Source organism: Periplaneta americana, chromosome 1 (assembly GCF_040183065.1).
Source record: "Periplaneta americana isolate PAMFEO1 chromosome 1, P.americana_PAMFEO1_priV1, whole genome shotgun sequence".
NCBI lineage: Eukaryota > Metazoa > Arthropoda > Insecta > Blattodea > Blattidae > Periplaneta > Periplaneta americana.
Window position 1 is genome coordinate 68,619,729 of NC_091117.1, and position 27,848 is coordinate 68,647,576.

Consider the following 27,848-nt stretch of genomic DNA (forward strand, 5'->3'; position numbering starts at 1 on the left):
TCAAACAATCTATCACAGGTAGAGAAGGAATTTTGCATCATACTGTAGTTATGGCATGCATAAATACACACAAAAAATTTGATTACAGAATGTTGGATACTTTTTAAGTTATGAGGGAAACGCTTCATCACTGCACAGCTAATTTTGAATTTTGAAAAAATATATAAATAATTATTTTAAAATTGTAAAAATATTTTTATCGTATAGCAGAAGGACAGTGTTTTACATATACCAATTTTCATTATTGTACAAGATACAGTAATGGATGAAAAAAAATTTGAATATTTCCAAACTTTTACTCCTTTAAGCTGTACTTAACCCCTTAATTTATTTTGCTGCTATTGATAGATTTTCTTTCTCTATACGATGTCTCTAAGACACTCAGTTTATTCTGAGTCGCACGAATTACTTAATGTATTTTTTCTATATATTGACTATATTGAAATAAATTTATTGATACTTCTGTGTATAAATAGCAAGTTATGACTTGTATACAGAGCTCTACTTCCTCCTCCTAATTAATGAGTAAATAAGGAACGGCATCTCACTTAGCATCCGCTCGAAGGGGAAGAGTTCATCTTGTGATGTAAATTTAATTTTTTCTTCTAAACGAACTCCTTCATCTTATGTAAAATATCTCGTTAGTTTGAATTTGTGCGCGTAGTAACCCTAATTTAGAGAAAATTTCATTAAAAATCAATGCAGCAACTCGGATCTTGCTCTTGAATCAGAGATGATGAATGTCAGCGGTGTCAGTGAATTGTAAGAAGGGATTAAGTCCTTCCACATCATTTGACAGCTATTTTTTTTTACAAGAAACGTCTATGCCAGCCTGCACAAGGTTTGCGCTATCCGAGTCGGCTCACAGCTCTACAGCGGAATACAGATATCGGCTGCGCTCTGTGTAAGGGTGGACTGCGAGAAGGGGTGATCTCGTTCAAAATATACACAAAAGGAAGTACTAGTACGAGTGTTCATGAAATGAATTCCCGTTCAGTGTTTACAAAACTATCTTGGACTATTATTAATTAATAAACAAATATTTATTTTACAGAAATAATAGAAACTCTATAGCTACTTAAATATACAATATCATTTTGTTATATTTTTATTTATCAGTACATCAAAACGGGGTTTTTATGCTGTTGGCAGTTGAAAGGAATAGTACTGATCGTAATGAAACATCAGTTACAGTTGTTCGATGTCTGCTTTTATTAAAGTTGATAATAAACAACAGTTGCTCACAAATATAAATGTTAAGCCAAACATAGCAATCATTTTCACAGCCAGCTTGTGGATATTATTGCTGAGGTTTAGTCTTGTAAAAGTCAACCAGACTAGTAGTACTATTCAAACGGTCTTTAGCCCTTAGGCCACATTGAAGGTCAATAAGTTCAAGCTGTAAATCGTATGGCACTGTCTCAACTGGTGTTGAAGGAATTTATTATGATAACTTTAAACTTCTTTCTAATCAAGTTCTTGGAACCTAGAATTAAATTCATTTTGAATTTCAATTAACATTTGCACATAATCTTTAACATAGCTTCATCACGAACAGTTCCTTTCCGAAACTGACGTACGAAAAGTTTACGACTGAAATCCCGTAATTTATTCAATATATCAACAATGATATGGCCTTTTCCCTGCAGAGAGATTTTTAAATTGTTGAAAATTAATAAATTCTAACGTACCCTACATCATGTAATAATGCAACTTTCAACTTCTGAACCTTTTTACTGCGATCTTCACCAACGAAACCATCGTATCTGTATGTGTGGACTAGTAATGACGTATTATGTTATGTTTTCCTCTTGCTTTCAAACTTTTGTGGCAGATAAATATTGGTTCCAGCTGCTGTGAAAAAATAAACATTTTCCCATGCAATATTGAAATAATTTGCCTGATGATCACTTTTCCGTCTTTTAAATTCCTCCATTATGTAGCCGTAGATAGACAAAGTGAAATAGCTAGTGATAATACACACTACACTAGATAGCTGCATGGAATATCCTCTACCTAAAACAGTCCTACGTCATTCTGACGTACCTTTCCGGCGAGCTGTTAGACGACTGCGGCCGCACTCAATGAGCGGCGTTTGTTCAGGCCTAGTCTATGCTCTTGGCATTCGAGAAATATTGTCACACATTCTGTTAATATGACAGTCATTAACTACAGCATTCCTTGATTGACTGAAATTATTATGTATTTAAAGCAAAGCAGTTTGGAATCCAGCAAGCCGTGATAAAAAGTAGAAGGAAAACAGATGAATATGATATTATAATGAACTCATTATTAATTTATATAAATAATAATAATAATAATAATAATAATAATAATAATAATAATATAATAATAATGATAATAATGATAATGTTTTATTTTCGCTGGCAGAGTTAAGGCCATAAGGCCTTCTCTTCCACTCAACCAAGATGTTATTAATAAATACGGGAGCCATAAAGACAGTCTAATTCGAAATTACTTAAGCGTGGTATTAATTTCTAAACAATTCAGTTCTCTGTTGTGATATATTATTATTCATTACAATTTCAAACAACTCTGTGGCGTTTTATTGATGCAGTGTAGGCCTATAAATCGTTTCGATTATCAGTTACTAAACCTCACGGGATGAGGAAGCAATTGTGAAGTCATTAACGAGAAGGCTCCGCCTTGTTAAATGTAAATGTGAAGAGTATAAAAACATAAATAAAAATAAGTGCCAACGCTTTATTTTTGCTTCTCCAAGGAAAAATGTGATATGTCATTTCTTTCAGTTTTTCAGGAACGATTCTTTAAAGTTTGTGCGCGCGTATATTCATAATAATCATGTTTCATAACAACGGGTTAGAGTGAAAAATAATAGAGATATGGATGCCATCTTTGCCAAAATAAAGATACCATCAGAATGCGCAACAAATCGCAAAATCCCATTTTCGCTAAATTTGACATCACCACAGATTTAAAATCCTAAACAGCCTTACAATGTCAACCATACTCACAATAACTGTGTCATACATTGCAAATGTTTTGCCTCCTAAGGCAAAAACAGATGATTGTCGTCGCACAGGCTTCAATGTGAATTATCGTAGTAGGGAGGATCGAAAAGTAACGCACAACAATTTCTTTACGGTATAACTAACTGCCGCTCTCGCTCGCTATGTTCGTTGCATTTGTCTTTCGAGTCTCGTCTCGTCATTCTCGTGCGCTTCGAGTCTCGCTCATCATTCTCGAAATAGCATTTGGTCGGCGTGGAAAGATTTCGTATCTTTGAATAACACACATCATTGAAATAATTAACATAAATGTTTAAATGAGACAAGAAGACAAAACAGAACAGTGTCTCAGTTATCAAAATGTTCTGGTTCTATTATATGATATTATCTATGGTTATATAAATAAAAAAAAATTCAAATAAATTTGCATTTCTAAGAAACATAAAACGTGACAATATCTTTTTACTTGAGATTGCACACTTGATTTTAAACATATGAAAAGAAAATTCCTAGCCTTTTAATAAGGGCCTAGTAATTAAATAAAGACCGGGGAACGGATTAAAACACACTGAAAGGTAGAGATGTTTCAAATAGGCTGCTTGATTGTTCATACGTATATAACAGTTGCCAAAGTAGATAAAAGTTCAGTCAGGTATAAACAACTGTGGTGATTTTTTTTTTTAATTTAGACCGGCCAGAGGCCGTTTACTAAAGTTATCTTTGTTTTCTGCTTTAGTTTTCACTTGTTTCCTTTGTTTTACTTACACTAATACAAACACAACACCCATGGCCGAGGCGGGACTCGAACCCACAACCCTTCGGACCAAGCGATAAAGACATTCCGTGCCCCTACCGCTTGAGCCATCCGGGCCGGCAGAAATGATTCAAGACTGCTTCGAGATTTCGGGAGACGATTAATATCGAGTCTCGGAAGACTCGGTAGTCTTTACGTCAAGGACGCGACGTATAGAATATTGTCGTGCGGGTTTTCGGCTTTGCGGGCGCTGTTAGTCTCGCTTTCTCGATCGTTGTTCATCTCTAGTAGATAGTTAGTTTGAATCTTGCGCTACAGACAACAGTGGCTCGATTAGGTGTCACCCTGGCGGAACGAGCGGTAACTACTGAGTAAAGATGGAACGTGTGCTAGCATCGTCTACTTGTGAATAGCAGCGAGGTGTAGTTCGTTTTTTCTGAGAAAAACAAAAATGTCCGAGTGAAATCCACAGGGAAATATTGGTGTATGATCCTGATTGTCTGGACCGTAGCAACATCTCCAAGTGGTGCAGATTTTTCGAAGAGGGCCGAATAAATCTTACCGGCGAAGCACGTTCCGGCCGACTAGTGACCGCTGCAACTCCATCCAATGTCAGAGACATTGAGACGACAGTTACCCACCCTACAGCCCAGACCTCGCACCGTCTGTTTCTCACCTCTTCGGACCAATAAAAAAATTCCTAGGAGATCAACGCTTTGATTCGGATGAAGACGTTAAATCAGTCGTGCGCAGGTGGTTAAACGCCCAGAAAACGGAATTTTATGAACGAGGTGTACTGAATCTGGTATCACGATGGGGGAAATGTGTCGAGAGACTTGGTTCCTGTGTTGGAAAATAGGTAAAACCTATCTGCATTATTTAGTTTTGCTTACCTATTAAATACGTTGCTACAAAAAGTTATTGTGCATTACTTTTCGAACCTCGCTCGTATATAGAGAATGGTAGAACTTCCCAACCAAGTTCAGTACTGATAACTTTTGTGATTTTTGCAAAGTGAGAACGGGCATTATCATGAAGGAGGATGACACCTGCAGAAACTTTTACATGTCTTCTTAACCTTACGGCTTCTTTCAATTTGTCTTTCAAAAGACTACTGTAAATTTTTGCGTCCATTTTTTATATAAAAAAGAGAAGAATGTTGATTAACAATCGGGCACTTCCACATGTCAAACAATGTAGTTATTACCTTCTTCTCTAATGATTTAACTTTAACCTTAACTAAAAAGGATAGAAGTGAAAGCATTAGAGTCCAACCTGTGGAGTAACGGTTAGCGAGTCTGGCCGTGAAACCAGGTGGCCCGGGTTCGACTCCTTTTTGGGGCACGATACCTGGTTCAGGTTTTTTTCGGGGTTTTCCCTCAACCCAATATGAGCAAATGCTGGGTAACTTTCGATGCTAGACCCCGGACTCATTTCACCGATATTATCACCTTCATCTCATTCAGATGCTAAATAACCTGAGATATTGATAAAGCGTCGTAAAATAACCAACTAAAAAAAGCATTACAGAATAAGGTAAAGAAAACAATCTCATTGGTGTGATTTAAATTATAAACATACTAAACTACTGAAAAATTAGCTGTTAATATGGTAATTGAAGAAATCACTCTTGTGGTCTTATCACAAATTAAATAAAACAATCTCATGGTCATGGTTTAAATTAAAATTCATTGATAATTAACATCACAACACACACTAATGTGCATCGACTGCTCAGAAATGGACCTTTGGTACATACCAGCAGACGTTATCAAAATCGTAATTATTGAAAGTAATCCCGTCAATGTGTTTTAAATTAGAAACCAAAGATAAGAAACGAACGTAGGCTATGAGAGATACTCAAGGACTCGCTTCAATGGGCCTGCAGATATCTCACACACATAAGCTAATCTTCAGATATAACACATTAAGAAATAGTTGGCATTCAGCTAACGATAGGTTTTTTCTTACTCTTCTCTTCGTCATTTTTATCGTAGTTTTGTAACATATGTCATGTATTTGTCAATTCATTCATTGATTCATTCATAGTTTGCTATCAAAAGGAAGTTCTTTCACCGCAAATCCAATATTCTCCAATCTTTCCTATTTTCTTCGTCTCCGAATAAAATCCATCTTATTGTTATCTATAATCTGATATCTTTTTTCTGTCCCGAACTTTTAACGTGTTCAACATTCTTTTCAATTCATCAGTAGACAGTTTCTTCTTAGTCAGTGACAAAGCCAATTCCGTTTTCTCTTCCTGGTCAGGTTCAGCATTATTCTTTCTTCACCCACTCTTTATAGCAATGATTAATTTCTTATTCTATCTGTCCATTTCACGGACTCCATTCTTCTCCATATTCACATTTCAAATGCTTCTAACCTTTTTTCTTCACTTCGACGTAAGGTCCATGTTTCTGTCCCAAACAATACCACATTCCACATAAAGCACTTCACTAGTCTCTGCCTTAGTTCTTTTTCCAGAGGTCCGCAGAAGACGTTCCTTTTTCTGTTAAAATCTTCCTTTGCTCTTGCTATCCTGCTCATGACTTCCAGCAGCACCCGAAGTATTTGAAGCTGTTCACTTGTTTTACTGCCTCAGTTCGAATTCGCAGTTTACCTTCTTTATTTTTCGCGAATAACCATGGTCTTCGTCTTGTTTACATTTTATCTGCATCTCATTTAGCTTCAACAGCATATCATTTGATACCTATTAGACTATCTCCTCTTCTCCTAATAACTCCATGTAATCAGCAAATCTTATGCACTATGGTCTTATTCCTCAAACTATCATCCTTTCTATATGCTGAAAACATTTACAACATCGAACATTTACAACTGGGCGTTAAAGCATAGGATGAAAATAAATGGTTCTAAAAGTAAATCTATAACATTTTGTAAAACCCGAGAGGAAACTAGTCTTAATTACGAATTCAGTGGTGTTGTAATTCCGCAAGAACAATGTTGTAAATACCTAGGAGTGTATTTAAACTCCAAACTTTCTTGGGGAGAGCATGTTGATAATGTTACAGGCAAAGCATGGAGGGCACTTCACTTTATTATGAGAACCTTGAGAAAGGCTAGCCCCAAATCGAGGGAAATAGCATATCTAACATTAGTGCGACCGTTAATGGAATACGGAACTACGTGTTGGGATCCCTATAGAATATATCAGATAAATTCCTTAGAAAGAATCCAGTATAGGGCAGCTAAATTTGTTAAAGGTAAAAGAGAAGATGGGAACGATACGATAAAAGAACTTAAATGGGAAACTTTGGAAAACAGACGTAGGAAAACTAGAATAACATCATTGTATAGAGCACATATAGGTCAGAAAGCATGGGTAGACATAACGGCTCGGTTAGAAAAGCCAACGTACTATGGTAGGAACGATCATGATTTTAAAATCAAATGTAGGAAACAGAAAACGGATGTAGGTAAATTCTCATTTTTAAATAGAACTATAAATGATTGGAATGACCTACCTGCAGCGGTCTTTGAGGGCTGTCCTTCCTTAAGGAGATTCAAGAATAATTTAAAGAGTTGTGTATAAAGTGAAAATTAAAATTAAGGTGACATTCAACATTTAATTTTTTAAGGTGACATGTATTTATCTAGCCTGACGAGTTTACTTCCTTGGTTTGAATTGTAAATTATTTAAAAATAGCGTGTAAGAGGGCCTTAGACTAGAAATGTTTAGTTTAAATGTAGTTCTGTTTATAAGTATGCATAAGAATGCAATTATTTGACTTATTTGAACTGTTGTATCAGTGAAGCGAGGTGAGTCAGTGAAGTTATGGTTTTACAGTGCAGTGAACAGTTCCGATCAGTGATAATTTATAGCGTCAATGAAATGTGTTCTATAGTGTCAGTGAAATGTGTTACAGAGTGTCAGTGAAATGTGCTAAAGTGTCAGTGAAATGCGTCATAGTGCCACTACAGGGAATGAGATGAGAGTAAAGTGAAAGACTATTGAAACTTATGTAGGACCTATACATAATTATGTAGGTTGTGTTGTAAAATTAGGTGTTTTATTTTATGTTTTATTATTATTGTGTTAAATTGTATTGTGTATTCTTATTGTATTGTGTATAAAATTGTATATGTGTTGTAAATTGTATTGTGTATTGTAAATTTTATTGTGTATTGCTGATCATTTTAACTGTGTATTGTTAATATTGTATATACCACTGCCACCGGGTGCTTGCCCACTTGCAGTGTAAATAAATACATACATACAAAACAGTTCTTCACTAAGTTCTCCACGTAGATGTTTAACAGGGTAGGTGGTAAAGGCTTTCTTCTCGTACTCATCTCCCTATTTCACATCCATCTGACATTTCTTCTCTTATCCTGACTTTAACTCGTTGTTTGATATAAAAATTACTGAACAGCCTTCTCTCTTTCCAATCCGCACCAATTTTCTTCAGGATCCCCATAGTTTATTCCAATACACTCTGTCAAAGTCTTTTCCAAGTCCACAAATATTACATACACTTCTTCATTTTTATGTAGGTATCTTTCGCTGACTGTTCTCTGCAGTCCAATTGAGGACCGTTTTTGCAAAACTTGCTAACTGCAAAATTTGCAAAATTGAGATTCTGATGGATTCGTTAACATAAGGCAGGCCTCTATATGATGTTTAAAGCGTCTTAATAAAATTGGTTATTTCTCTTCATTGTAGTGTGTCAAAGTGTGATCGTTTTTTCAAAACTTGCTTTCTGCTATAAGTGAGAGATACAGCAAAACTTGCTTACTATAGTGTTTTGTCTCTCCTGTAAAATTTAGTTTTTTTTTCGGTTAGCAAGTTTTGCAAAAACGGTCCTCAATTGCATCTCTCGTACCTTTTCCTTCCTGAAGCCAAATTGCTCCTACCATAGCTCTGTGCTTTGTACTTAATACTTTTGTTTGCTTTTATCATTTGACAGTTACATCTGGTTTATCTCACTTTTTCTCAATGCATTTGAAGAGTCCACTGCAAGAATGATGGATGTCATTTGGAACACATTTTGCAGAGGACGCAATTGAAAGTTTGAAATGCTTAGCACTCAAAGCTTAACTAAGATTTTCCGATCATTACTGGACAATGACTATCAATGTTAATGCCATGTAACTCTCTATGTACATTCTATGTCTTAAGCTATCCATTGACAGTCTTGGTTCATTTTCGACAAAAAAGTGACATCCATCATTTTTACAGTGGACTCTTCATTTGTGATGGTCTCAAGAAATGTTTCTTTTAATTAGGCCTATATTTGCTCTTATTTTTGCAGCGTAAGTCAGGCTAGGTCTTATATCTGATTTTTAGTTTAACCGAGTTGTTATGTAACTAACTTCTCAGTTTCCACACAAGCGAACTTTGATCAGTATTCTAAAGGGAATTTAGAGCTACATCATCTACCTGGTGTTGGCTTCTTTGACGTCACAAACAAGCTACCTGAAAACACATTTTTCCCTCCGTCTTGAATTAGTTAACAGATGTGTGGCACGCTTTGAGAACTTCTCGTCTCGATCCCGGTACCGTACATAGAGGAAACTTGTGTGGCTGGGTGTAATCATTGTCTTGAGTAAACAGAGGTGTTGTGTGTTTTGTGACAAAATTGGAGTTGTTGCTTTTCTCTGCTGAAGATACCCGGGTAGCGTGATCACACACGGCGTCGAGCTGAGTGGAAGAAGGGCGTAGCCCGCCGCTAATGTAACAATCCTTAACACTACCACCACTTTGTAATGTAAAGGATCGGCTTTGCATATCTACAAACAGTGCGCAGAACTTTGTCATCTGTTTTGTTTCCACGAGTAGACATTGAAATCTGTGTAAAATTCCCCACACATTCCTGTTAATTAAATTGTACAAGTGACATCAAATTACTCAGATGACAGTACCATCAACTAGGAACCTAAAGGCGGCATTAGTCTGCTGTAGAAACTGTATGTACAAGGTGGGCCAGTCAAACGGAAAGATTTCAAGGCGCAGAAAAAGAATCAAAAGTTACTGTTATATTAATTTAATGAGTAGAAATGACAAGTACATGAATAACCATTAGGTATGCAACAAGAAAAAAAAATTCTTAAAAATTAAGTCAACTAAGTGACCTCCATTGCAACGCACACATTCTTCGAGTCTGGCCACGAACTGTTGCATAACCTCTCTCAGCATATTGATAGGTATCGCAGCGACCTCTTCTCGAATACGTTGTTTTAGGGCTGGAATGGTTCTGGCTGGATTGCCCCCAAACACCTTCGTTTTGAGGTGTCACCATAGGAAGAACTCACATACCGTTAAATCAGGTGACCTAGACGGCCAAGCGATATCCCCGTTTTGAGAAATAACGCGGCCCGGGAACAAAGCATTCACAGCATCCATCGAAATTATTGCTTGTTGCGCCGTCCTGTTGAAACAGTGTGTTTTCATTCACTGGAAAATGGGCGAGTTGTGGTGTAAAAAAAGTTCTGTATCATTTCAGCATATCGCACTGAATTAACAGTCATTGCATTTCCGGCCTCATTCTCAAAAAACAATGGGCCGATTATTCCAGTTGATGAAACCGCGCACCATGCCGTTATCTTTTTGGCATGGAGAGGTTTCTCATGACCATTGAAATCAATTAATTGCAGTTTCCAGTAACGATGAGCACCATTTAACAAAATATAATAGAGACAAACAACTTGGTTACTAGGGAACGCGGAGATAGTGACGTCACCGCCTAAGGAGTCATAAATTGTCAAGTAAGTAGGTAGAGAAGAGACGGTTATATTCATTCTCATCCCCTCCATATGAACAGTAGGCCTATACTCCCATCAAATTTTTCCGTTTGACTGGCCCAACTTGTATAATACCATCACCATTATCATAAATAGACTTCGGATTTTTAGGCTTGTTTAGCGTAGGCTGAAACATGCGTTCTTTAATGCACTTAGTTTTAGGCAATATCATCGCTCGAGAGTTTCTCGTGCTGCATAAATTTAGGGATTTTTATATGGAATTGTTGCAACCTATCCTATTTGAGCCTAAAAATCCAAGGTGTATCATCATTATTGTCATCATCATAGTAATCACCAGTAACTTTACGATTTAGATCATTCACTGACCTGTTCCCTCTCAATATTTGAAATAGGTCTAGAACTAATAATATCATTTCTGCACAGGTCGTCTTACAGATCTGTATTTCTGTCTACAGTAATTCAAATGCAGTGGACGTTTCTTAATTCGAACTGTAAGGAAAATTTGAGAAAAAAAATTATCATCATCATGACCTAGATTAACAGAGCCTTTGTCCCGTTTCTTATAAATCACAAATGTGTGGCTGTTCTCGCCATCTTTTCTTTTTATCTTTCCAAATCTTGCTTGCCTCTGTTTGGATGATAAAAAGTCAAGATGGGGAAGCGACCTGGATTCATTCGGTGGATGTGTTCCCGTCAATGCAAATTACAATCGAAAATATCATCAGCAATTTTGCAAACACCTAATTTCTTCCTAACAGTTATGTTTATCTAATCCTTTTAAAACCAATAAAGGTCTTGAGAATCCCATAAGAGCAGCTACTAACATATCTTTTTTACTTGAGACCCAACTCTCATAGCAGTAGAGCCTGAAAGGGTTTATTTCGCTACCATATTAAGAAATCTCAATTTGTAATGATTTTTTTCTGCTCCTGCATTTCGAACACTATGAAGTTTAAATTATTAGAATAAATTAATAACTGAGATTGCCATGAAAAATCTTTTGACTTTTTATAGAATTTCATTTTATTTTTCATATCTATAATCGAAGTTACAAGAAGTAGTCGAAGTGGCTATGGATCTGTGAAATTTCTAACTTCTACATTTTTACACCAACTTTTACCACACATTTCTTACAATGTGGACATGTAATACACACATTTTAACTCCAATTGGTTTATTTATAATTAATTTTTGTTGTTGTTTTCTAAGACTAAATTATATGAAGTCGCAGGTTCGAATCCCGCTCGAGGTTGTGAAATTTTTCTTTCATACAATGGAATGATTGTGACTATAATAGTATTTAAATCAGAGTGCACGGAGACTCGCAACAGAAATTCCCAAGAAAATCGAGCCTTTATTGGAGGGGTACATTACGACCCTTTCCAATACCGAAGTACAGTTAAGTGAAAATTAAAGAAGCCTGCAATAAATGAAGTTTCCTTATTTCCTAGAAAGGCATCTTCTGTGTACTTAATAAGATTGGTAAAGCTCGAATGGAATTAATTTGTATCATGTCGTGGGGTGCGGCGACTTGTGACGGGGAGTGGATTTGCTTGCTTTTTCCACTCTGGAATTAATCCCATCCGAGCTTTGCCAGTCTTATTAGGCACACACAAGATGCCTTTCTTGGAAATAACGAAACCACGTGTTTTACAGGCTCCTATGATTTTCACGTAACTGTACTTGGCATCGGAAAGAGTTGTTATGTACCCCTCTCAAAAAGTTTCGATTTTCTTGGGCAATGCTACTGTGATACACCGTGCACTCTGATTATGAAACCACTCACTACTGGTCTGTCACCTCTCGCCGCAATTCACGTGTCGGTGCGATTACTGACGCACATGACGTCATTCAAATTCGTTATCAGATATCGAAAACAACCCTGCAGAACAATGGCCATATTTTGATATGAATATCAAGTACGTCCATGGCTTATCCTTCTTATGTAATGAACAAGTAAGTTCCATTCTTTTCTTCTTACACTTCATTTTTTCTTTAACGCTCTCTTCCTTCATTATCTATTCTTTCCTTCTACTTCTCATGTTTTTTCTTTCAATCTCCTTTTCTCTGTCCATTATTCTTTCTTTTGCTTTTTCTCTCTTCTTTCAAATCTTTTTTCCTATCTTCTTTCTTTCCGTCTTCTTTTCGTCCCGTCTTTCTCTGTCATTCTTTCATTCTTTCTACCTTTCTTTCCATTTTCCATTTCATTTTGTTCTTTATTCCTGTGTTGCATCTTTCACTCTCTCTTTTTCTATCTTTTTTCATTCATTCTTTTCTTTTTTACTTTCTCCCCTTTTCAACTTCTATTCTTCCTTTCCTTCTTTCTTCTTTAATTTCTCTCTATGCTACTTTCATTTTTTCTTTAATTTTGTATCTTAGTTCGCTTTTTGTTGTATTAATTTTGTACACTATTGTGTGACCTACTAATTTGTTTCATGTGAACTAGGAAATTTTTAGGAGTAAGAATAAACTTGCAGTTTCTTTGGAATAATGCACCAAAATCCTAACCTCCCGCATGATTCCAACAATTCTGAGCCACTCTCAGAATGGTCTAATTCTTGGAGCAACCGCAATCATTTCCTATAATTGGACAATCACAGCAAACTCAAGTTCTCTGGCTGGGCGAAGTGAATTAATTTCAAGGCTCAGGTTTTAAGAACCTGAAGATATCTTTTTCAAAATGTGAAAAGCTTCTGAGAATGGCCTTCCACAAGTTACTATGAATTGCGACACAATTGGATGTTAACCTCCTACGCCATTCTTGATGTTTAGGGTCAAATCTACAGGGAGGAGGGGGCGACGGGAAAACGTTTATTGATCCAGCGGGTGGAATTGAGGGTAGGGGTAGCAGATTTGTAGCCCACCCACCCTCTTCTCCGGGTTCTAGATTCGTATAAAGCCGAATGTTATTAAAATCTATTCAGTGGTTTTTGGAATATTAAAAGAAAATTGAGTTTTTAATAACTTTCTTTTATGCACTCTTCGTTATTTTCAATAAGAAATAGGAATAAATGCATTTTCCATTTAAGGATAAAGAAAACTGAAATTTATATTATTTCGAAGTGGTGAAAAAGTTATCGTTATTGTTAAGTAATTGCTATGGAGTTTTCTGAAGATTGTATTATTATTATTATTATTATTATTATTATTATTATTATTATTATTATTATTATTATTATTATTATAATTATAAAACAGTTATATTACCGGTTGTTGTGTATGGTTGTGAAACTTGGACTCTCACTTTGAGAGAGGAACAGAGATTAAGGGTGTTTGAGAATAAGATTCTTAGGAAAAATTTGGTGCTAAGAGGGATGAAGTTACAGAAGAACAGAGAAAGTTACACAACGTAGAACTTCACGCATTGTATTCTTCACCTGACATAATTAGGAACATTAAATCCAGACGTTCGAGATGGGCAGGGCATGTAGTACGTATGGGCGAATCCAGAAATGCATATAGAGTGTTAGTTGGGAGGCCGGAGGGAAAAAGATCTTTGGGGAGGCCGAGACGTAGATGGGAGAATAATATTAAAATGGATTTGAGGGAGATGGGATATGATGATAGAGAGTGGATTAATCTTGCACAGGATAGGGATCGATAGCGGGCTTATGTGAGGGCGGCAATGAACCTTCGGGTTCCTTAAAAGCCATTTGTAAGTAAGTATTATTATTATTATTATTATTATTATTATTATTATTATTATTATTATTACTGGGATAAACATATTAAAAGCTATGTTCTATAATATAGGCTAACGAGTGCTGATAATTTCTCAGTAAATTAATTGAGCTTAACGAATATATGTTGACATGATTTTTTTTTGAGGCCGATGGTCGTGAAAAAATTATCTTATGACAACATACATGAGTTTAGAAGCTCAATTAAATTAGGGTAAACTAGGGTCTGTTGGACAGTCGGGCATGTTGGACACTCCGTACTTTAACGTGTTACCACGCCACTTGTGGGCACCACATTGTGCTAGAAGTCAATGACGGAAGTAGTCCCAGTCGTGGCTACTTCCGTCATTGACTTCTAGCACAATGTGGTGCCCACAAGTGGCGTGGTAACACGTTAAAGTACGGAGTGTCCAACATGCCCGACTGTCCAACAGACCCTAGTTTACCCTATCACAGAGAAAATATCAAGTACGAATTGTATTCAGTGAGATAATTCCGATGCGAGAAAGATGCTATTTTGATTGAAATTTTTATACTATAATCATGATGTTCATGTTCATCTTAGTGACTTACCTTTTTCATCTTCTTATGTATATATTATATACCGGTATATTTTATATAGGGTAAAGTAATATAATTGATTTTATCATTTTATTCTTTCGAAAGAGTAGAAAAAATAATGTTTTCCCTAAGTGTTAACACTGTTTTAAACCTACTCGATAAGTAGTATCCCAGATCACATATAGATTGCTCATTCCTATGTTAAAATCGTTTGCACTTTGAAGAGAACAACCGCCTGGATCGCCACCGTCCGCCGTAAACGAACACGAGATGGCAGTACTGTCGCTAATACAATTCAAATGGGAGTTATGACGTGACTCCGTATGTAACAACTAGATGGCAGCATAGTAAACCTGACAAAAGTTGTTACTGTCAAAGCCTGTAACGCCGAGCAATTTGGGTATATCCGTATGATATTGATTTTTACTCTTATTATAATAAGAGTAAAAATCAATCTCTAATAATTATTAGAGAAGCTGATAAGTAATGATTTATCCTCTGTAATTTTTTGGACAGTTTTCTTGCAAATTAAACAAAAAGATTAACATGTTTCTTTATTTCCTGCCATCAATATGTCTGACAACCTTACTGTAATGTAAAGGACAGTACGTTGCTATTCAGATCGAGTGCGTATGTCATTCGTAGGTAAGCCGGCGATGCGATGTTGCCAAACTACGCAGACTTTGACCTAATTTTCTAATTAAATTTGCAATTAATTACAAAACAAAGATGTTTTTTGTTTATTATAATAATACATTATATTGATCCATTCAATCTGCAGCGTTATATCATTTTCACCTTGTATAAATAAAGTGAAAATTTACATATATATGCCATGAACATATTAAATTATATATATATATATATATATATATATATGCATTGAACATAAATACCACTAAACAGAAGTTACATAAACAGTATCGACTATATTTTTATGAGCAGTAATATTATATAAATGGTTATATAGAATGATTAATGAATCTTTAAATATTGTTTATAATTAATACGGATATTTTGTATGATCTGACTACATATACCTAATGATTTTAAGAATGTGTTTGTAAACTTATATGAGGAGACCTTTCACTTCCTTTATATTAAAAGACAAGTTATATCTGTCACTAAAGTGAGATATACCAAATATCATATATTTTCTTTGATTTCTTTCATTCTCTGAGTCTGAAATACATTGTACTTCATTAACTTCCCATATTTTCTTACGCAGAGGCGTTGCAGTAGAAGACTTAGAAAAACATTTAATATGCACACCAACTTAAAATGGTATAAATTCTGAAATGACGAGGAATGTCAAGACACAACCTATAAATTACGTATTTATACCGGGACATCATTTTATTTTTACTTCAATTTTTATTGTACCTGGGGTTTTTAATGTACTTCACTCCCACCCCTTCTACTAATGAAGTTCCAACTGTCCTCCACACGGAACCAAGGCCGCATATAGTAAACAGCACCGAGTTAGTGAGTATAGTACGTTCCAGAAATATGTTCGCGTTTTCTAGTGACGAAAGAGCTTTCAATATTGAATCATAATTTCGCACAGGTACTGTCGTCCGTTTGTTTACGTCACATCCCGATTTCTCCCACCCCTCTGTAAAGGCTAGTGACTGGGCTGTCTTAGCTCTTTTCTGAAAACATTAATTTCTGTTAGGAATTGGACGTCTACGTAATATTATACAACTGGTTGAAATAAAATAAATAAAGGGGCCTCGTTAAGTAATTAACTGTCACATGATTTCCCCCCTTTCTACGATCCTGCAACATAACCACTTGGACGGACAGTAGATAGCATATCTGAGTAATTTTATCTGTGCGAGTCGGGCAGAAGTGAAGATTGAATTTACAGTACGTAAAGTACTCTTTTATAGAGTAGGTATAGAATTATTTCAACGTGAGTTACTAGTACGAAGGACGAAACTGCTAATTTGAATTAGATGCAATAGTCTATAGTGCGTTAATATGCACAAAAAAACTGAAGCCTGTATCGAAATGAACGGCCACTATTTTCAAAAATGTGTTTAAGTATCCATATTATGATTATTTTTCAATTTAACTTCATTCTCTATATTGTACGCTAATATGCTGTAGACAGTATAATATACACAGTATAATGAATACGTTCGCATGGATAACTCAGTTCGTGAGTAAAAACACTTATTGTTAATACTGTACTGTATTTTGATTAAACAAAAACCTAATGAAAATTATCAAACTCAAAATTGCGATATTTCCTAGTTTACGCAAATGGATGAACTACTTTTCTTCCCTCCTATACCTAGTAAAGTGATTTGTTTGTATTTTACGCCAGTATCATCGAACTCCAGTCGTGGAAGGGGGTAGCAAACGGTGTTTCCGGTTGTCAACCGTTAATCCAAAGGTATAACCAGGTTAATATTAAAAATGTTAGTAAACATTAACATTAATAGTAATATCTAGGTAATTGTCATCGTCTCAATGTAACACGATCATACTAATTGTACTATTCCTTTAGTGGTGAGATTATATTCATATGTGTTAATTCTTCTTTTTTTTAAGTTAATACTTGTATACTAGAATGTATTTCCCTGTTTATGATTATGTATTCAGTCTCTTTTTTGTTTATTATGTATATATATTTATTTATTATTATTATATTTTATTAATACTGATTGTGTATATGTATTCAATCTCTCTTTTTTACTTTATTATGGTTATTATTATTTTTAAGTTAATATTTGTATACCGGTATGTATTTTTCTGTATGTGATTTGATCCTGGTTGAGTGGAAGAGAAGGCCTGATGGCCTTAACTCTGCTAGGGAAAATAAAACTATTATTATTATTATTATTATTATTATTATTAAAAAAAACTATTTCTATTAAAAATAAAATGATGTCCCTGTAGAATGTAGGAAGAGTAACAGAATTTATAAATTTAATACACAAGTGTTGTCTGTGCCTCGAGAGGGAGAAAAGGTTGCATCTCGTCAAAATCCGACCCCTGATGATGGCGACAACGGAATGACGAAGACTTGATGTTGTTATGTATATTTTCAGAGGAAATTGTACGAACGAATTTGCATTGCAGCTCTGAAGAGCATTTGAAAGGCCATCGTGTGAGCACTGTTGTCTCTTTCCGCTGTGTACATACTAAAGTGTTTGTTTTCTGTTTCAGTGCATATACGGGTGCTACGTGCACTCGGCCATATTGCCAACATTTCACCGGAGATGCTATTGGCTACTTCAGGTAAGAACAATAGAATGTGAGTAATTGCCGCTGGGGTAAACACTCACACCTCAAAACAAACTCTCTAACACGTTGTCACTGCCCGCATAACACACACCCGCCTCGATTGTGTTTTCACAGTGGCTAAGTGCCAATATTGAGTTGATGGGGAAAACAAAAAAGATTTTAATTTTATAATATGTTTGCAGTTACGAAGCGACCCGTTTCCAGAACAGCTGGACAGTCGCCTTTTCATTCTAAAGGCCCGAGTTCAAATCCTATATAATTTATCAGGAACTCCTTCCAAATCGAACTGCCGAAATTCCTTGAACATTCGATAAGTATATTCGATAAGAAACACATCTATGAACCAACAATCCCGTTCTATAAAGATAAATATAGCCTGTCCCACATTGATGTAATAGGTCTGATGGTGGGAGCACAAGGTACCATACCCTCCTTATTTGCCAACAAATGTAAAAACCTGGGGCTAACACACAGCATTGTGAAGGAAATAGCCATTAGTGCCCTCAAAGGATCGGTTCAGATATTGAGAAATCATTTGTATGGAAGTGATAATGGAAATTTCAAGTTATCTTAACCGATGGCTATTGATTGGTTTAGATATCAATCCCAATAAATCCGTACTATTATTTTTCTCGCGGTGTATGGAATTCAAATCATTCTAACATATCTAATGATTAGAGCTAGGATTTATATGTAGCATGAGTTAAGAATGACGCCGAGTATAGTTGAGTCGATGTAATGCCGATTAAGGTTTTAAGCCTGGCTGACAAGACTCGAAATGCAGGAAAACTCACAAGGACTAGACAATGCAGCTTTTAAACCCCCGCTGTTTTGTAAGTGGTGGGTTAGGATTAAAGACCCTTAGCACTAACTAATGGAAGTACTGAATGACAAGAATGGCAAGTATGAGGAGTGGGTGCATGACTTGCATGTTTGTAAACTATACCGACTAAAAATATTAGTTATTACTACATACGAATCCTAGCTCTACTAATGATACTGCAATCCCTTTCTTAACTGTAAATGAGCAAAAACGCTACTTGGGTGTAATTTTTTCTGACGTTTTGTGTATTTGATTCCCTAACAGTTTCAAATGTAAATCATTTGACCTTTTAGGTGTGTTTCCAAATTATATGTAATACGCTTTGTCAAATCTGGCAACCTTTTCATAAGAGAAGCTCAATTTATATGATATTATACTGTTAAGGTGGCCTTATTTAGGGAAAATTAATATCACGATAATGGCATATATTATACTTCCTCATTATATACATTGGGCACATGGAAACAATATAACTTCTCATGTTATAGGCTAAGTTGCATTCCTGTCGACGTTATACCAGGTGTATTTCTTGTGCCTATTTTTCGGAATGTAGACAACACTACATATTACGGGGTGCCATTGGAATTAGGTGACCTTCGTATAAGAAAATCTCACTGTACAGAATCCAGACGTTTTACCCCTACTTTATTGCTGACTTTGATAAACAATGGAACAGTAGTTGTAGGTACGAAACTATCTCCGCAAGTGATACGCACGCCGACTCAAGGAGCACAGATTCGTATTTACGGCACTGCCTGTGAACGTGCGGGAATATATAACTTCAAAAATAATATGGGCAAGAGTTGCACTCTGCATAACCACTTTATTAAATGTTATAGAATCATTAAAAGGTCACTTAAAATTTTAAAGAGTTGTTCATATTATAGGCCTATGTGGTAGAAAGAAACAAAAACATCACTGTGTTGGGAAAACAAAGTAGTTTTTATTTGTTACTTTCTACATTTTCATAGTTACCATTTTGTTGATTAAATCATTAATGATTTTGTTAGTTCATACTGCTACAAGAATTTTGAAGTTTCAAGCCATGGTTTAATTACTAAGGGTGCTATTCATAGACATTTCTCTAGCCCGCGCTACGAACGTACTACTACCCCCGGCTATCGACTGGTTACTTGTACAGGATTCATATCATATCATATCATATCGCTAACACTGGTTTATGAATACGAAAAACGTCAGTTCGCTGATCATCCACCGAAAGCCCGCGCTAAGAATCTCTATGAATACGGCCCTAAGTATATAGTAAATTTGTTGTACATATAAAGAACTTTCTTGTGTTAATTGAAACTATGATAATAATGTAGGGCCTACTTTAGTTAATGAATGGTTTCGGCTTGATTTCGGCCATCTTCAGATTTATAATGAGGTTCTTGCTTTTTTTCGGTTTCTTTTTTTAATGCTTTGGCAGTGGGTGACTTTATGATCGGTACTATTGAAATAATGATGATTATAATTATAAATATTGAAATGGAAAGTGACGAAGGATTAATGAATGGAAATGGAGGAACCTCAAAAGAATCATTAGCTTACAAGCAACATTCTGATAGGGCAGATAAAAAAGTTTTTTTTTTCTTCCACCATGTTAATAATGTCAAAACGAGTGCTTATGCAAATTTTGACCACTCGACTTCAATTACGAGGCCGTCCAGAAAGTGATTTTCTCTGGGGCCGTTTACAGATTAAAAAGCACAATTGCATGGAATGATTTATTGAAACAGATACAGCAATTGTTACGCTATTTGTTAACATATCCCACACTGGAAATAAGACATTTGTCATACCATGGGATCAATTTTTGTATCCTTGTTTCGTAGAATTCAGCCGCCAACCAGCATGTGACAGCTGTCTGCACCTCTCTGTCGATCCCATGATATGACAAATGGCTCAATTTTGGTGGGGAATATGCTTAAAAATAGCTCAACAATTGCTATGTCTGTTCCAAAAAATGTTTCCAATGAAATTGTATTTTCTTTCTGTTAACAACCTCTGGAAAACTTATTTTACGGCCTTCGATTGGCCAAAATTTGTATAAGTATTTCTTTTGACATTATTAATATGGTGAAAGAAAAAAAATAACTTTTTTATCTGCCTCCATCAGAATGTTTGCTTGTTTGTTAGTCGATCAAAAATACAACTCCGCTATCATCGAGATTTGAAACAAGGTCCATCAGCTCTCTGTCAGCTGGTCTACCCCAGGGGATCCTTAGAACTTACCGGAGGAACTCTACTCAGCCACCTCACTGTAGTGTTTTTTTATTCCATCCTCAGTCCCCTCTATATGCTGTGAGCATGGAGGGGTATTTTCTTTCAACGGCACAGAGGTTAATATTTCACTTCCTGCCACTTTTCACAAGGGTACGCCAGCTAAATCAATGTTGTAATGAAATCTGCATAGAATACTTGCAAGAACAATAAATCACATGACGGATTTTTTCTAACAACGCGCTCACATGACCTCTTTTCAGTGTTTACTTTAAAAAATTCATTGTTATCCGTAAATCTTCTGCTTTTAATAATAGTGAATCCTCTATTAGTTGTGCGTCTCTCTTCGCTGGTGGAGTAATTAAAAGAGCTGAATTAATATGAGAACATTACATGCAGCTGGTGAATGGATCAGCTTTTCATTAGTCCGGCACGGCCGGCAAGGCGAGGCGAAGCGCCCAGAACTTCTCCTCTCCCTGCAACAAGCGACCAGTTTGACAGACTTCCCATTTCGCTGTACTATCAGATTAATATCAATCCACAGGCTTTCCTGTTGCGGGTGTAGAGAGGATTTCTTTGTAATGAGAAACTGTAATACAAGGTGTGGCAAATTAAGCGCACTGCTTTTAAAATTAAATAAAATTTTATAAATTTAATCAAAACCTGCGTTTAAACGATTCAGCAACTTATTTAAACTTTATGATTATCATTATTTACTTAATTCAAGTTATGATTATTAAATGGCGAAATGGAGGACAGAATAGTGAGGAGGATAGAATTATCAAGGAAGAAGAGTGTTAAAAAGTGAGTGCAAGAAAGTTAGGATTGGTAAAAGTGATAGAATAGGAATAGAGAAGAAAGTGTTAGGGGAGAGTCGGGTAGTATCGGACATCGGTTAGTATCGGACAGTGCGTTTATTTCATCTACCACCATATGGTAGTACCTGAATGACATGGTTACGTTTCTCTATATGACATCACAGAAACGTAACCATGTCAATCAGGTACTATCATCGTGTGGTAGATGAAAGAAACTCACTGTCCGATATTACCCGATGTCCGATACTACCCGACTCTCCCCTAAGTGTAAGAAGATAGTGTAAGAGTGTAGTAAGATATGCATAGAAACAATGAATAAAAGAAAATTAAAGTGAAAAAACATTTGAACAAATGTGAAGTGGAAGAGAGAGAAATTGGAAGTGTAATTAAGTGAATTAAATATTTAAATCTTTATACATCTTGATTACAGAACTTTTAACACTATATCACTTTGGAAAACGTATTATGTGTCTTTCACGTGTTAAATTTTATATTACCTTGTTAACATGTTTCGGCCTCCTATTGGCCATCATCAGAACTGGCTGTTGCTGGTCTTGGCGCCTTTTGTTTTGTTTCCTGTGGGGGTGTGTTTGTGTAGTATAGTATGAAGTCAAAGAGTGTATATGTTCTGAAATTGAGTTGTGTGTTGAGAATTTCATTTGGATGTGTTTGTGTGTTTGTATATTTCATATTGTTCTAGTATGTTTAGTTTCTGGCTTTTTGGTTGGATGTGTAGAATTTCAGTCTTTTTCAATGTTGTGGGTTGGGAATAATATCAGGGTATTATAACTGTAGGAGTATTATTTATTTTATTTATTTGTTTATTGATATTTATCTGCTGGACAACAGCCATTGGTCAATAAAAATCCAGCATAGTAATACAATTAATACATTAAAATGAACAACTATGGTACAAATTAAATACTTGAGTTAATAACAAAAAAGAACATAGATTACAATAATTAATTTACAAGAATAAATACTATAAAAATAGGAATAAATATATGGAAAGAGATAATAAAATAGGAAATTTAGGAGTGGAGTGAAGAGAAAGAGATAAATACGTAAGTAAAAATAGAGAAATGAAATTGTAAACAATTAATTCAGGAGAAAAATAGCTGGAAAAGAATGATTAAGAGTAGGTGGATTTGAGAGTAGAGAAGAAAATGAATGAAAAGATGTAAATTATTAAAGAATGGAATATGCAATATTTAATACGAAAGCGAGAAATGGGAGGGAGAGAGTCTAGATATGAGAGAGAATAGAAGAGTATAGATAGGAAAGGTTATTAGCAATTCAGTGAAAACAGAAGAATAAAAAGTAATCAAGAAATACTTGGCAAATGAATAAATTAATAGAAAAGAGTGAGACGTATTAAATGGATGGTGGATCGAAAAACATAAATGTGATGGTCCATCATAACTGTGATTTGTAAAGTTGGCTGACAAATATACCATATCATATCATAATTGAAGTCGAAATTCGAACATTGAGATAATGCAAAAGAACACAACACGAGAAAAGGATATCTATAGAGAAATCAAACAAGCCCAAGACAACCGCTGCGTAGTACAAGAGACGGCAGAGGGGGGTGTAAGAGCCCCTTGGACTCTGTGGCTGTAGAACAGCGAGACGTTTCACCGCAGCCGTCCGTATCGACTCAAACAGTGAATCGGGATATTGTTGGTCTGTAAGCATATTCTATACTCTGTAAACCATCCATCCGTCTGTTCATTCATTCATTCATTCATCCAGTGAACGAAACGAATTCAAACTATTTCTTTCTCCAATTTTTCTCAGAATCGCTCTCGTTGAAAAACGTCTACGTCCATAAACAACCCGGCTCGCATCACGAGTGAGCCACTGCTGCCTTCCTTTGGTCATGGCCGTCGCTAATTAGTTATGCTAAATTAAAAATAGTTCGCCGAAAATGTCCCACCTTGTAGGAACTATTCTTACCACAATAACGTAAGGCAGGAGTCGTCAAATGCTTACCGGCTGATGATATGACGTACTACCACTATCAGGGGCAAAGAAGTAAGTCAACCTGCGTCTACCTCCCCCTTTTTCACTCAGCACGCGTTCAAATGTAAACAAGCAGTAGTGTACAACAGATACGACAGGAGAAAGGAAAGGTCTGATAAATAGACTGGAACGACATTTAAAAGAATTGGGCCTCCTACTGAACGCCTACAAACATTTCACTGCATCATACATCAGGAGGTTTTATGGGCCAAAGTAATGAAAAATGTTATGGAGATCGTTGTAAAACAATAAATAATATTAAATCCAACTCACTGCGCCACCTTCTTCAAAATTCAGACATTCATTTCGAAGATTTGGTGTGTTACATGGAAGTACGATGGCTTAGTCGTGAAACTTGCTAAAACGATTTTTCCATGATGTGATGTATCATTATATGTTACAAGAGGTATGTTAATGTTACCATGTGAAGTTTATATGTACAGGGTGAGTCAGGAGGAAAGGTACATGGTTTGAGGGATGATAATATTGGTGATTCTGAACAAAAAAAGTTTATATGTACAGGGACATCATTTTATTTTTACTAACATTTTTAATATTAATCTGTCTATACCTTTAGAGAACCGGAAACGCCGCTTGCTCCCCCCTCCAAGACTGGAGTTCGATGATACTGGCGTAAAACACAAATCACTCTACTAGGTATAGGATGGAAGAAAAGTAGTTCATCCATTTACGTAAACTAGGAAATATCGCGATTTTGAGTTTGATAATTTTCATTAGGTTTTTCTTTAATCAAAGTACAGTACCGTATTAAGAATAAGTGTTTTTACTCACGAAGTGAGTTATCCATGCGAACGTATTCATTATGCAGTGTATACTGTCTACAGCACATTAGCGTACAATATAGAGAAAGAAGTTAAATTGAAAAATAATCATAATATGAATATTTAAACACAATTTTGAAAATGGTGGCCGTTCATTTCGATACAGGCTTCAGTTCTTTTGTGCATATTATCGCACTATAGACTATTGCATCTAATTCCAATTGCCAGTTTCGTCCTTCGTACTAGTAACTCATGTTGAAATAATTCTGTACCTACTCTACGTACTGTGAATTCAATCTTCACTTCTGCCCGACCCGAAAATATAAAATTACTCAGACATGCTATCTACTGTCCGTCCAAGTGGTTATGCCGCAGGATTGTAGAAAGGAGGGAAATCACGTGACAGTTAATTACTTAACGAGGCCCTTTTATTTAAGTTAAATTAAACAGCTGTATAATATTACGTAAACGTCCAATTCCTAAGAGAAATTAATGTTTTCAGAAAAGAGCTAAGACAGCCCAGCTTTTACAGAGGGGCGAGCAGAAGCAGGTGGGGGAAATCGGGATGCGACGTAGGCAAATGGACAGTACCTGTGCGAAAATATGATTCAATATTGAAAGCTCTTTCGTCACTGGAAAACGCGAACATATTTCTATACCCAGTAACTCAGCACTGCTTACTATCTGCGGTCTTGGTTCTGTGTGTAGTTGGAACTTCTTTAGTAGAAGGGGTGGGAGTGAAGTACATTAAAAAACTCAGGTACAATAAAAATTGAAGTAAAAATAAAATGATATCCCTGTACATATGTCATGTTCTCAACTGTTTCAGAGAAAACTAATGGGAAGAATGAGGAATATGGAAAGTGTAGGTGATAGTAAATTGAAACATTGTTACCTGACGTTCTGTTTAATTGTGTACTTTTCTTTACAGAACATGTTAAAAAAATCCACCGTCAACTTCAATGCACTTTGCAACTCTTATAGTCAGCTGCTGTGTTGCTGATCTGAACTGATTCGGATATTTCTTTACTTTAGTACAAGCATGTAAAATGTGAGGGAGAAGTTCCTCCCTTGTTTCCACTTTGCGCTTGTAGGCTTTGCTCTTAAGCCAACCCCACACAGTAATCCAATGGAGTAAGATCGGGGCCAAGAAATTACTCCAACTCGACCGATCCAACGTCCAGGATACGTTTCATTGATCCTACTACAACCTGATGTCGGTTTGGTTGCGTCCGCATGTGATTGCTGATGAAGGACATGAGACTGACGCCCTTGATTTTCAAACAGCTGTATGTCAGATACTGTTAAGAACAGGGCATATGTTCATATAAACTTTTTTGTTCAGGATACCAATATTATCACCCCCCCACATCATGTATCTTTCCTCCTGACTCATTCTATATGTATTATACTCACTTTGTTACTCATATCATTAATATGTTTTTTTTTCCAATGAAGGGTACTGAAATTGCGAAACTTCAAAACGAAGATTGGATAACAGATCTGGCTTTCCGGTGTGACATACGTCAACATTTAAATTCCTTGAATTGCCGTCTTCAAGGAAACGATCAAAACATACTGCATATGTATGATATGGTGAAATTCTTCGTAATGATGATAGACGTATGGAAGTCAAATCTCTTGAAAAGCAGTTCCCTTGCCTACAGTCTCTCTGTAATGTCGTGGAATCTAATTTAAATAAATATATAGATATGTTAGGAAAGTTTAAAAAGGAGCTCGAAAACAAAAGATTTCATGGCTTCAAAGCAATAAAAAATGATTTTGTACTTATCGCAAATCCTTTCAATATGGACATTCATAGAGTAAGGCGACAATTACAAATGGAAGTTGCGAATTTACACACGAACATGTTTTTGAAATGACAATTCGAAAATAAGGCTGATTTAAATTTAGACTACTTGATGTGTCAAAATTTCCGTCCCTCCATTCATTTTCTGCGAGTGTCATTGCTATATTTGGCTCAACATATAGCTTATTTGTGAGCATTTTTTTTCCAAACTGAAGATTGAAAAAAATCTAAAAGCAGATCGCGATTGACAGATGAAAACTTATGTGCTCTGTTGAAAGTAAATATTTGTGAATTAACATTAGATGTATACGAAACTGTAACACTCGAATTGGAGTGAAGAATAAGAAGAAAAGCTAATGTAGAAACCCTATCAGTCTGTATTTATATATTATACATAAATAAAATCAAAATTGTGTTAGAAAATTTCGTTTGTGTCACACCGACACTGCGGAGTAAGCAACCCACCCTCCGAACCCATACGTCATGTGTATGGTGGGTTGCGTCTAATGACGTCGCCATTCCTGCAATCACGATGACCAATTTGCCGACTCCTGCCCTGACATAAGGGATCATCTGTCTATGTACAGACCCAGAAACAAAATTTGGGCTACCTGAATTTTCTAAGTTCCAGTTATAAATAAGTGCATGCTCAGTAAGCACTTGAAGCTCCTTATAGAGCACGATTCACAGCACAACAATTTAACAACGGTTTACGACCCAGTATTATTTGACAAGTATTACAGGGAGGTATTTCATAACTAATGCAAAAGAACGTGAAAAAATCTGAAAATAATATCAAATTAATGCCTAAGCATCATATGGAACAAACACGATAGGTACATTACGAAAGCCCTGATTATGACAATCCATTGCAAGCATTCCGATATCTATGTGCTGCCGTGCTTGCTGGCGGACTATATAGTTCAGGGCTTCGATACTGTTGAAGGAAGAGTTTTTTTTAATTATTTATGCAGGTTAATTTCGCCGCACGATTTATAAATATTCATTTATTATTAAGGGAACGTCAATTTTCATAATATCTTTTCAAATGCCTTTCGACTTACAACAATCGATGTAAAATAAATTTCAAAGACTGCCAAAGCGATCTCATGTGTGCCACTGCTCATAGTGCTCTGAGCATGCTCAATGTATTGATTCTGGAACTTAGAAAATTCAGGCGGGCCGTCTATTTATTTATTTAATTATTTATTTGTTTGTTTGTTTACTTGTTTATTTATTTATTTGTGTCCCGCGCCGTGACGTCGCGGTCTAAGGCACCCTGCCTAGGACTCGCGTTACGGAATGCGCGCTGTTTCGAGTCCTCATGGGGAAAGGAATTATCTCATGAAATTTCGGCCAGTGTATGTGACCGGTGCCCACCCAGCATCGTGATGCACTTGGGGA

The 27,848-nt window shown here is 35.9% G+C and overlaps 1 protein-coding gene across 11 annotated transcripts in view; it reads left to right on the forward strand.

The window, feature by feature from the left end:
• The window catches only part of Camta (Calmodulin-binding transcription activator), a 1,741,786-nt gene that overhangs the window by 1,544,855 nt on the left and 169,083 nt on the right, over positions 1-27,848 (forward strand). For all 11 annotated transcript variants that reach the window (XM_069821663.1, XM_069821692.1, XM_069821654.1 and 8 more), the window contains one exon: positions 17,886-17,957. In XM_069821663.1, the coding sequence (XP_069677764.1) occupies positions 17,886-17,957 (72 nt within the window). The remainder of the gene's footprint in view (positions 1-17,885; positions 17,958-27,848) is intronic.